Source organism: Cyprinodon tularosa, unplaced genomic scaffold, assembly GCF_016077235.1.
Source record: "Cyprinodon tularosa strain WSP-4 unplaced genomic scaffold, ASM1607723v1 ctg290, whole genome shotgun sequence".
Lineage (NCBI taxonomy): Eukaryota > Metazoa > Chordata > Actinopteri > Cyprinodontiformes > Cyprinodontidae > Cyprinodon > Cyprinodon tularosa.
This window is the reverse complement of record NW_024038997.1, coordinates 1394882-1407976: the sequence shown is the minus strand read 5'-3', so window position 1 is coordinate 1407976 and position 13095 is coordinate 1394882. Positions and strand designations below refer to the sequence as shown.

At 37.1% G+C, this 13095-nt stretch overlaps 1 protein-coding gene across 1 annotated transcript; it reads left to right on the top strand.

Annotated features, from left to right (window-relative positions):
• The first annotated feature begins 350 nt into the window (after positions 1-350).
• tgm2l (transglutaminase 2, like) lies at positions 351-13095 on the top strand. Its single transcript, XM_038290899.1, has 15 exons — positions 351-507; positions 1415-1585; positions 3087-3317; positions 4988-5106; positions 6311-6439; positions 6623-6800; positions 7018-7147; positions 8228-8331; positions 8963-9105; positions 9205-9304; positions 9436-9581; positions 9666-9795; positions 9876-10036; positions 12248-12384; positions 12460-13095. Exons 1-15 carry the CDS (start codon positions 492-494, stop codon positions 12641-12643), a joined length of 2079 nt encoding a protein of 692 aa, XP_038146827.1. The 5' UTR covers positions 351-491; the 3' UTR covers positions 12644-13095.

The window sequence follows — 13095 nt, the reverse complement described above, 5'->3', positions numbered from 1 at the left end:
TTTTCTTCTGTGCAGATAAGAAGATTACAAAAACAGAGACTGTTCTGGTTGCGGACTGTTGGTCGTTAACCTTATGTACAGGAAATTGCTCAAATACAGAAAAGCCTAGAATGATAGTGGACATGAAGGCATGTTGAGCGGAACAGAGCGGATGCTACACGCTACTGCTCAAATATTCTGCCTTAAATCTAAACACACATGCTGATCTTTGGCAGAGCAGTTCTTTTTTTTCCCTGTAAGTTTACAAAGACCCTTATGTGAAAGGGAGGTAAAAGTGAGAAAATGTTGCACATACCCACACAGGATCTCAGCTTTTTGAGAAATGATGTCAGAGGTCAAAGAGGGTGGTGAGGTGAAGTGTTGAGGAGTTTGTGTGTGTCACAGACGAGGGAGGGTGGAATCTTTTCTGTATAAATTCTGAGCCCCTCTGGAGCCATGAGGACTTTACGGACACATTTAAGCAGCATTCAAGACGCAGACAAATACCTGTGATGGCTAATCACAACAGTAAGTAAACCCCGCTCTTTTATAAAGGTTTTATCATCTTTGCAACCAGACAACTCATAGGGAGATTGTGTTATGTGTGAGAAAAAATGGTTTGCGAGTCGACATGATGGTGTGAGATGACCAACCGCATTCCCGCAGCAAACACAAAAACAGCACATAGGACAAAGATTAGGCTCTGATGAGGTGACCTATAGCATGATCCAGGTCACCAAGGGTCCCTCAGAGTTGCCTTTATTATTTATCTTACATTTGGACTAATTGTAATTTGCTTCTATTAGCTTTTAAATAGAAATAGATTTTCAAGATGCATCTACTTCAAATGGTAAGACTTCACAGAGTAGTTGAATATTATCTAATGGCTTTTAAGTGCACTAGCTTCACCCAATACAAACATTTAGATAAACCAAACATTCTTAAAATATTTCTACAGATTTTAGTAGAATATAAATGAAACAACATTAAGGGCATGTACATTAAATGTGTTGCAAATGCATTCCTACCGAAACATCACCATCACAATCCTATTTATAAAGCAGGTTTATAAACAGCAGCTGACCAAAGTGCTGGAGAATTCAAGTACTGATGGGATAAGAACCAGCAGCACACCAAATCCTTGACAGATATTTTTCCAGGTTTTTTTTTTTTATATAGAACACAAGTGCAATTTGAGCACATGCTGATCAGTTAAAAAGCAGTATTTTACTAAAAACTACCCCTTAGAATTGATGCATTGGAATTGGCTCATGGTGATTTGGGGCCAGACTTACAGTATTCCTGCTTCCATCCCACTATTAAAAATTATTCCTTATGTTGTTGAAGACAAATACATCATAGTGTGTGAATTGGGTTCTATAAAAGGACTTTTTTTAAATGAGAAAGCTTTCAATGTTTCTGCTATTGTTGTCAGGTTTCATTGTCGACGTGGACCTCAGAAGCCATGAAAATAATCTGGCTCACCGCACCAGGGAGATTGATCGGGAGCGCTTGATTGTCCGCAGAGGTCAGCCCTTCTTCATAACTGTGCAGTGCTCGGACCCCCTTCCCCCCAACCATCAGCTGGAGCTGGTCCTGCACCTCGGTGAGCCCACATGAATGATTCGCTCAGCAACTAGCTTTTTGATAAGGAATTCAAGAGAAAATATGAGATAATGTAATCTGTAAAAAAATGAAAGTTTGGAATTCTCAATTTTTTTTTCCTTAATTAAGATCTGGTTTCAATATAATTTTCTAATCTTTACCTCTCATCCTCAATCTTTTAAGTGAGACATTTGTAAAGGGAACTGATAACAATGCAATATATCAGTTAAAAGTTAACTCACAAGGAAAAGTTCAGTTTGGACATACAGTGATTTCAGACAAAATTATGCACCACAAGGCAGAAGTAGTGAAATGGCCTGATGAGTAATTTAACATTTAAAGCCATTTCACAATAGGACCAAAATACTAGATTCAAGCCCTCAATATGACCAAGGGACACAAGGTCACTGTTTTGTAATACACCAGTAATTCATAACATGCAGATCCTGTATAGAGTATAGCCCACATTCTGTGTGTCTGAGAAGCCAAATATTGAGAAAAGTGTCTCATTATCTGATGCACAATTCCAGCAGGATAGTGCATGTCCTTTGGATAAAATAATCTAAAACAGGATTCCTGGCCATGGTAGTGAGTTCACTGTGGTGTCCACAGGCCCCAGATCTCTATCCAATTAAGTACATTTTAGATGTAGTTAAGCACGATGTTCATATCTTGGGCTTACTGCTTGAAAATCTGCACTATCCGTATTTCAATATCTACCAAAATCTAACTGGAATACCCCGAACAAAAAAGTCATTATATTGTTTATATAGCCAAACTTCACCACTGAAAGTCATTGGCCTATACCAATCTTCATGCAGGAAAAATCCCATGATCTTAGCTCGTTTTAGATGCTGTGATGAAACATGAGCTTATGGCGCAAGACAGTAGCGCAATAACTTTACAAAAATAGCTGCAAACAATTGTAAAGTGAGAGATGCACTTAGACAATCCATTTGCTTTTATGGTTTCTGTTTCGCATGCAAGCTATTGGCTTGTTTTGCAATCTGAGAAACAATACAGTTACATGACCTTACATTCCAAAACCAGGAAAGAGATAAAAACGGCATGTTCACAGGCTCATATCTTGCCTTAACTACATTTTTTAATCTTTTATTTAGTTGTGCTTTTTTCTGTTAAATTTGTCTAAGCTTTGATTTTTATCAAGCAAGTTGGAGTCATTTTTGGCTGTGCTCATTATGGCAGACTGGCTGATAGAACTTCTGGCAGAGAGCTCCTCAGCTGTTTAGTAGACATTGGTCGTCCTGACCCAACAAAAAGTTTCTAAAGCTTTTTACTGTATATGCTCACTAAAAAGAAAAAAAGTCAAAGTTTTTTCTAACTTGAAAAAAAATTGTTATGTCTTTAGCACAATGACAACTATGTAATTCTGCAGTTTTTAAAGAATATATTGCAAATCATCCACTGGGTTATAAGAAAAAAAATATCATCATGTGCTGACTCCAATTTTGAGTTTTCTTTTCTGATCTAAAAACTTTAAGGTAAACAAGAAGATGTGGTGTTTAAAGTTCAGAGGCAAGGGGGCGGAAGAGACAGGTGGTGTTTTGACGACCTGGGGGTTCAGGGTGAAATATTATTGACCTTGCACAGTCCAGCTGACGCCATCATTGGGCATTACCGTCTCACTGTGCTGCTGATGTCACCGGATGGACACATTGTGGAGAAACTGGATAAAATCAGCTTCCACCTGCTGTTTAACCCCTGGTGTAAAGGTAAAGGATGCTTTCTTAAGATCAATTCCTTCAAGGCAAATCAAAATGTTCTATCTTTTCATTTTCTTTTTCTATTAATTTACTTATGCCTTTTTCATTTTAATTTATTCTATGATTTAGTTTTTAAGAAAGAAAGCTTATACGTTTGAATTAATCGATTGACTATGCTGCTTTAAGTTTCCTAATTTGCTGTTCTTTAAATATTTGATGTTTAAACTCTTCTTAAATTAGAACAAATAATTCAATTTGTTCTTATTTGAAAAATTAAAAACAAATAGATTCACTCGATTTATGTTGCACCAAATTAAATCATTTTAAGGCACTTTGCAAAGCCATTTCATCCGTGTAATACAGATTGGTGGTATGTTTTCAACCTAAGGATACCCAGCTAGTTGCACTGCATCATTGATTTTGCAGAATTCACTTTTCCTGGTTAAGCATGTAGCAACAGTAGACAAACTTTTTTATGCTGACGCTGAAGCAAGCGATCATACTGAGGACACAGGGACAGTGGTGAGGAACAGCTATTTTTAAACAATAAGAAGACTCTAGCAGGCTAACTGGAGGTTCAAAAAGGCAGAGGCAGACACACAGTAGCACTGATCAAGAAATGATTTCTATGCTAGAGAAGGTAAACTACAGTTAACCACAGTAAAAGCTGAGTCCATACGAATGTCTTGGAGAGAAACAGAACTTCACTCGGAAAAAAACTGGCCCAACATGAGAGCATTCACCAAAAAAGTTGGCTGAATTGGGCTCCCAACTGGACAACAGCTGTGGCCCTGCTGCGATGGTTAGTAATAAAAGCTGGATTAGACCTCCCTGATCTAACAAACACCGTTGCCGCAGGAAGACCCAGTGAAAGTATTTTTCTGCTGCATCACCCCCTGCCTCTGCTTAATGTGCTGTCATCTTAGAACAACGTTGTTGACGGCAGAAGCATGGCTTACGCCTGCCCTCATGATGGTTTCAAGGCTAAACAAAGCCCCAGGCCAGATGTAGGCACCTTCAAAGTGAAAAAGCACAAGCAACATAGAAGTAACATTTAAACAAACATATAGTGTAAAATCTGAGATGGGAAAAAAAAAATTGCAATAAGGAAATGTGGTCTCTACATCCTCCACCAGCCTTAAGCCTATAGAAGAATAACCACAGTGATACATAGCTCAGGATGAGCATGGATACTCTAACTTTAATCTTTGCCAAAAACATACATTTCAAAGATTGCCTCATAGATAAAAACTGCTGTTTGGTTCTACAGGATAGGAGCCTTCCTTTCCACCTGTAGAACCTCTAGGATCCATTCCTAAACCAGTACTTTTAGAGCAAAGTGTTCTTTAAGAACATAAAGAATATTCAAATTTCGGACATACTTGTGCTATCATCCATACCTTCACAAGCAATACTGGAGCTTAAAGAAAATTGAACATTAAACTTAATACATCAAAGTATTTCTTTCAACATACAAGTTAAAAGTTTGGATAAAGCTAACCATTTTGATCACTGAGAAACTTAAAAGGGTCAAGCTAAATTCAGATTCCAGGGTTACCGTCCAATGCTTATATTTGGAACAATAGCACTGATTAAATCAATTTTATGGATAAAGACATAAAATATCACCATTGCTGCAACCTTTATCTTTTTTATTGTTTTCTGTCTTTGTTAATCAGATGATGCTGTTTACATGTCTGATGAAAGGCTGCTGAAGGAGTACATCATGAATGAAGATGGGGTGATATACATGGGGACCTCGGACTACATCAAAGGCATTTCGTGGAATTACGGACAGGTACCTTGCCCACAATCAGAAACAGATATTTATTGTGGGAAAGCGGTGAATCTATGTTTGGGTCTATTTGCCAGGACAGAGTTTGGCCTGTGAGACTTTTCTCAGCAATGTGTCAGCGGAGGCTGTGAGGATCAGATGTATTGCAAAATCTGTTTGCTAGACAGAAATGACTTCTTGGCAAGACATGTCAGAATGTAACTGATCAAAACAAACAGCAGAAGGAAAAAAAAAACATGACTTGTGCTTTGTTTTCTGGAAAACATATACTGCTTAAAATAACTCTGTTTCAGAACCAAACAAGGAAGACATTCCCTAAAACTCCCAAAGAAAAAAAGAAAATATCTTTAGCCATATTTCTAGTGAACTAAGACCACACCACAACATGAAAATCAGCCAGAGGTTTTTCAGATGCATCATATTTAAAATGAGTAGGTGTTAGAGTTTACTTCTGTGCAGAGGTCATTGTGGTTGATTATCATGGTGGCAGCATTTCTAGATCCTAGGTGTAGACTTTGGAAGTTGCAGTCAAAGATGATCCATCCGGTCTGAGATGCCCAGAATGCACAGTGCAAAATATATCTGTATATTTTTTTTCCATTTTTCTTTTTTTTTTTATCCAACTAGGGCTGCAACTAAGGAATATTTTTCAGATAGATTAATCTGTTGATTATTTCTTTGATTTATAATCAGATAGCAAAAATTTAATCAAAGAAGAGGTGAAACTAAAACTTTTCCATTTGAGGAGTTCTGGGTAAACCATATTGACAATTTTCCTTTTTTTTTTTAAGATAAAATTAAATGTATTTATTTTTTACAATTTAGGTATACAGTATTTACTGCTTTAAATGGGTTGCTCTGTCAGCTAAATGCTTGTTTTAGAATCTCCATAATCCAGTTAGCGTTTAATTAATTACTAATTAGTTGACAATTATTTAAGCAATCGTTTAATCACAATTAATCAAATGAATTGGTTCAGACCTAAATTCAACATACATTACAATTTTTAAAAAACAAAAATGTATTTTAGAATTCAAAAATGATCAACGGGATCCTCTTCTTAGGCTTATCATTATATGAACAAAAAGAATTAAGTGATCAATAGCAAAAAATTATCAACCTCTTACTGAAAAGTTAACCAGGGATTTAAAAACTGCTAAGTTGTTTTTCCTATTCCTGTTTTTTTCCCCAAAACTCTTTTTCCAAGTTTGAGGACTTTGTGATGGACATTTGTTTTGAAGTCCTGGATAACTCCAAAGATGCTCTGAAGAACTCAAAGAATGACATTGAGAACAGATGTGACCCGGTCTACGTCAGCAGGATTATCACTGCAATGGTAAGAAATTCTTCTTTACTGATAGTAAACAGTCTGCCTGCACAGAAGTACACATGGTTTGAGGAATATAAATCTTGACCCACTGGAGATTTAGGGAGTTTTTCGGTTTAATCTCCTGTATTGTGCAACAGAGTTAAAACAAATTTGAACCCTTAGCATTGTGAAATAATTTGTTTCATGTAGGTGAATGCGAATGGTGATAGAGGTGTGCTGATAGGGAAGTGGAGCTCACCTTACCTTGATGGAGTTGCACCAAGTCGATGGACAGGCAGTGTGCCCATCCTCAGACAGTGGAGCAAAGCTGGAAGCAGAGCTGTCAAATATGGCCAGTGCTGGATATTTGCAGGTGTTGCGTGCACAGGTATCAATTTCACTTGGTTTTGAGCTTTTCTATTTATAATTTCTGGCAAATTACATCTTTTACTAATTTTCCCCATTGTGCCTATTATGTAGTTTATAATTCTTAAATATGTGATAGAAGATATGAGCATGTCTACTTGACAAATAACGGAAGTTAAAACCAAAGGGAAGTAGAAATAAAGAAAAAGTGATCCAAAAATAATGCTATCTTTTTATAGTTCTTCGCTGTCTGGGAATCCCGACACGCCTGATAACCAACTTCTCCTCAGCCCATGATGTGGATGGGAACCTATCCATAGACTTTGTGGAGGATTTTGAGAGCAGAGAGGAAAGGAAAGACAGCACATGGTAAGATTTTTTATTCATTTGTACTTATTTCATGTTTTATTTTTGTTCTTTATTTAATTTAGACAAGGCAAGTTTTCTTCCAAAAAAATATGATGCTACATGTTGGCCTAATAGAAAACACTGTACCTGAAAATACAGATATATTTGCTAATCCACGTTCACTTTTACTGCCCCTTAAAGAAATAGAAAAGCGTAAAGCAGCAAGTCATAAAGTGTGTGCGATGCTAAAAAAAATTTATCGGATGATGCTGCTCTGATCTTATCTGTTCTAATTTGTTGCATCCATGTTTGCAAAGAAGGAAATACATCAGCAATGAGCAGAGAAAGGCAGCTGCTCATGTGACGTTTCTATTTAATCCAACCATAGAACGATTCAAACTTAATTGAGAAACATTTAACTTTAATACTACTTTTTCAATTTGATCATTGCTCTTCTCCTTAACAAACTTGTAGTAACAGTGGAGATTTCATTCCATGGTTTGCATATCTCTTATACTGAGCATGCATATAGGGTAATTTAAGTATCTCTAAAACAAGTATGTCTTGTTTGGAAAGCTGTAATGAAATCGTATCTCCTTGGCAAGAAGAACATATCATCAAAGCTTGAAAAAGGAGTTTATTTTAACCACAAGACTACTAGAACAGCATCCTTTGGAAAGATGACACTAAATTAGGAATATTTAAGCATTATGCACACTATTTTTGGATCAAACACAAAGATCAGCGCAAACAAGAAGTGGGGCTGGTTCTGTAGCTGCAAGGTCATGGCACTATGTAGTTATCAATTCAAGGATGAAATCCTCCACATAAAAATGTGTACTAGGGTTGAATGTGAGAACCTTTACCTGTCTGGATCAGTAACAGACAATGGCCTAGTCAAAGTCCAGATCTAAACCTGATTAAAACACTGAAAATACCCCGGGCAACATTCTACAGAGGAATGAGCTGGTGTTTAATGATGTTTAAAAATTATGATGCCAGTTATAGAGGTTGGAAATAATGACTAAAAAAGCCTTTTTTTAACACTTGTGCCTTTGCAATAATTCAGAAAAAAAAACTTTTGACTTTATTTGATTTTAGGAACTTCCACTGTTGGGTCGAGTCCTGGATGAGGAGAAATGACCTTCCAAAAGGAAATGATGGCTGGCAAGTTTTGGATCCAACACCCCAAGAACTTAGTGATGGTTGGTTTCCGGTCACTTCTAATTGCTCAGATATCTGTTCTTTTACTTATATGATACTAAAAATTGCAAGAATTTACACCTTATCTTTGTCTTAAAATCCTCAAATGTTTCTACAAGTGTAACCTAAGGTTTATTTGGATAGGATGACATATTTTTCAAAAAACTTAAATAAAATTGATGAATTGCTAGTTCACATGTGTCTAATAACACGTACACATCCTAACCTTAAAACTTTACTATCTTAAAAGCAGGTACAAAATGACTTGCAAGTGCAATTAAGTATTTTTTATATCTGACTTCATCCAGCACTTTCAAATAATTGCTATTATTTTTCACACGATTACTGTTATTATTAACAAACAACTACATGGCTTAGGACCTCATCTTTCTCATATGGCCAGTCTCACTGCCAGTAGCACAACCAATCTGCTCATTTCAATGGTGGAACTAAATCGGTTTGTGCATTTTATTAATTGCGTGAGCAATCTTTGTTTATAAAGTTTAATATGCCCACATTGCAAGCACAAAAAAATGTACTCCTGTAATTCAGCGCTTCTCATTTGGAATCTGTGAAGATCAGGTCCATAACTTTACAAAAGTTATCTTGAACTAAATGTAAAAATGTTTTTAGGGGAGTTTTGCTGTGGTCCCTGCCCCGTGTCAGCTATCAAGGAAGGAAATCTGGAAATGAAATATGATGCCCCCTTTGTATTTGCTGAGGTGAACGCTGACATCATCTACTGGAGGGTCCTACCAGGAGGCCGGAAGCAGAAGGTTCTCCCTTTCTTGTGAAAATTTAAAAAAGAAAAAGTTTTCCCTGGCCGGAAAAATTTCAATAATCTCTGCAAAAAAACTGTTATCTTGCTGTAACAGATAAGTGTGGACCAGAGAACTGTGGGAAGGAACATCAGTACTAAAAGTGTCTATGGTGACATCAGAGAAGATGTTACCCTGTACTACAAATACCCTGAAGGTCAGTGGCAGGGGAGAACAAGGAGGAGGTCTTTATAAAGAACTCAAATTTAATTTATTGCAGTTTATCTCAGAATTTAACATTTAGTATCATGTTAATGCCTTAAACTGTGATTTATTTATTTTTTGCAGGCTCTAAGGAGGAGAGGGAGGTATATAAGAAGGCAGGGCGCAGGCTCACCCCATCAAATGATGAGTGCAAACCATCAGCACAGCTAAACATGTTGATTAAACATCCTAACCCTGTGTTTGGAACAGACTTTGATGTGATTGTTGAGGTATACAATGATGAGATTCTCTTTTTTTCCCCCCTTCATAACATTGATGATGTCTAAATGAGGATGTATCTGCTCTTGTCATAGGTGAAGAACAAAGGATGTGAAGATGCTAATGTTCAACTGGCAGTTCATGCCATTGCTGTCACTTATAACTCTCTCCACCAGGGAGAGTGCAAGAGGCAGACGAACAGTGTGACAGTGTTAGCTCAGAACGGTCAGCAGATGTCAATGTATCACAGTCAGTTGTCCTGCTGCAGGGACCAGCTGATCTCTTTTTATGTTCTGTGTGTTTAGCTCATAAAGAAGTGCTGCGCTTCCGCTATGAGGACTACGCCAAGTATGTTGCTGAGCATAATCTGATCAGGGTGAAAGCCCTTGTTGATGCTGAGGGTGACAGTTTACCTATCATGGCTGTGGCCGATATCCCATTGAGTATGCCTGAGCTCCACATTCAGGTGAGCATGCAGCAAACAAGCAGGGCAGAGCTCATTCTTTGATTTTAACTGGATGTGAGTGAAAGGCATCGGTTAAGACAGAAACATGCCCAACTTTTAGGTGACCCACAAATGTATAGTGCAGCAGTCAAACCAGACCATCCACAAAGTGATCACACACAAAAATCGTTCCCCCTGTCAGTAAATAATTCCCCCGTCAACCCCCCACCCCAATGTATGTGACGAACGGTTTTTACTGAAAATGAAATCCCGATTACAATGTAAGTTGTAGTTGACAATAAAGAAAATGATTTATTGACATATACCACAAGCAGGAACTATAATCAAGAACAAACATAAACTGCTGACACAACACAAATAGTCACACAACAAGGTCTCCACAACCAGTTACCCCATTATAAAATCAGCCAAACATACAATTCGTCAACTAAACATTGAGAGCCACACCAAAAAAATCATCACCATCGGCATGGTTGAAAACCACATTAAAAGTCCCTGCTTTCACACAGCCAGGAACACTAAAGTAGTGACCTCTGCACAGCACCAAAGGTCACGATACAGGAACATGATAAACCCTCTTTAGACAACATCCTTAAATACAAATGGTGCAAAAAGGCAGCTCTGCAAAGAGGTAGAGCTGCAACAGGATGGATTCATGTATAGGAAAAAGTCAAATGTAATTTCATCATTTAATTTCCAAATGACCAAAATGTTAAAAAAAAAAAGCTTCTTAATTGAAACTTTCGCCTCTATTAGATATAAAATAAATGAAATTCAAATAATTTATTTCAGGATAAAAACTGTCATTCTTAATCTTTACAGAAGCAGCAACTAGTAGTTCCTGATAGTCATTTTTCAGATACAGTGTGCAGCAGAGAACAGTAGGTTAGATTCAATTATAGACACATTCTGCTTTTCCTGTTCTGAGCTTTTAAGGTTGAAATATAGTGTTTACTGAGACTAATGATCTACTGAGACTAATTTACTGAGAGTAATTATTGTGTGGACCATTTTGAGAAAGGAAATAAACTACAGAATGAGCAAAAGTAGGAACCTTTAATACCCACATCTGCTAAAATTATTTAAAATCAAATCTGCAGCTTCCTAAACGTGTTTGCTTGGAGAATTCTCACTTACTATGGTACTTTACAAGATAGCCCTCAACCCTATGTTACAGAGAAAGTTTGGAAAAGCAGCAAAAAAAAAATGCCAAACACACTAAATCTGTACCCCAGAAATTATCCAACTGGCACTACAAAAAACAACAGGAAAAAAAAAACAATCAACCAAAAGAGGATGCTGCTTACAAGGAATACCTCTTTACACATTACAAACAGAGCAATGCAGAAAACACAAGGCCTGATCTTCAAAGATCCAGAATAAGAGGAGCTGAATTGTGTGTGCAATTTTTTATTGTGTGTGCATAAAGTAAGTTGGGATGATGCGTGGGATCTACAAAGACTGCTATTCAAATGTTAAAAACCTGTAATATGTGTCTTTTCTGCCCGTTAAAATGAGCAGATGTGTGTTTATTAGAATGACCAAAAAAGAAAGATGAGGTTCTAAGCCATGTCGTAATTATACTAATCATAATACCAAATTATATTTATTAAACACTTCGCACAGGTAGCCTAGCTCTAAGTGCTACTGACAAAAGTAAAATATGAAGTGATGAAAATAACTAAAACATGGATAAAAAGAAATATCATGACACAAAGGTCTTAAAACAGCTACAAAACGATAAAACCATTCTTTGTGCTTTGTCAAAACTGAGGGAGAAAACAATCCTTTTTCGAAAGAGTATGAAATTTTACAATAGGGTGGACTGAACAGTGAGAAGATCAGATTGTGGGATATTGTTTAAGGTTCTATTCCAGCTTTTAACTTCTTCACAAAATTCTCCCTAACCTCTCCACTGTGTTCCTTGATCTTCATGTTGCTGTTTGTTTACATGTGTTATTTACAATGTCCCTAAGGTTCCAGATTTTAATTTGTTTTACATTAAAACATTTTTTCTGAATCAATACCAGTGTGCAACATATGTTCTGATTACAGAACATCAGAGATCATGGGTCTAATATCATCAAATATGGAATAACTATGAACATTTTTGCAAGGCTCTATATGTATCAGGATAACTTACAGGTCTAGAAAACAGTTAATCCATTTACTTTTTTTGAGTATATGAAGACTATCGTCTTTGTTCCCAAGGTTCTTGGAAAGGCTTTTGTTTTGGAGCAGTTGACAGCTTATATCTCCTTCACCAATCCTCTCCCAGTCCCCCTTACTGGGGGTGTGTTTACTCTGGAGGGGGCCGGCCTGCTGTCTGACACTCAAATCTATGTTGAGTAAGTAAAGACAGTTTGAAAAGGAAGCAGACCATCACTAGTGTTCCATAACCTTGCTGTTTTTTTTTTCCCCAGCGGTGTTATTTCACCAGGCCAGAAGGTGTCAGTGAAGATCACCTTCACACCGATGAGGACCGGGATCAGGAAGCTTCTGGTGGACTTTGACTCTGACAGGCTGAAAGACGTCAAGGGAGTCACCTCCATGGTTGTTCGCAAGAGATACAGGAATATGACCCCTTTGTTATATGGACGTTTTTAGGAGACCAGTGAAAATTAGAGCATTGTGTTTTGGGAGAACCAATGGGAGTCTGACTGCCATGTCCCACTGCAGCAGAGCTGGACCCAGTGACACAACCTATATAGACTTTACTATAAATGATGTTAACCCATACTTCATTTCTGCTCTTGCTTCATGCTGTAGTTGTTGTTGCAGATCCAAATTTCTGGGGTACAGGACAAAAAAAAAATGCAAAAGAAAATAAATTCACACTTCTCACTGAAAAATCTGTATGTCTGATGTGAGTTTAAAACAGTAAGCTATGATGTAGAGGCAAAATATTTCTATGCGCTTCTTCAGGTTTTATCCTCTTATTTCCTACTGCACTTAAAACAGCAAAATAGCTGTCTGTGAACGTATTCCTTTGGATGCATAACATGTAGACATATTGTTAATGGCTTGTATTACTATAAAGAGTGAAACAATTTAAGAAA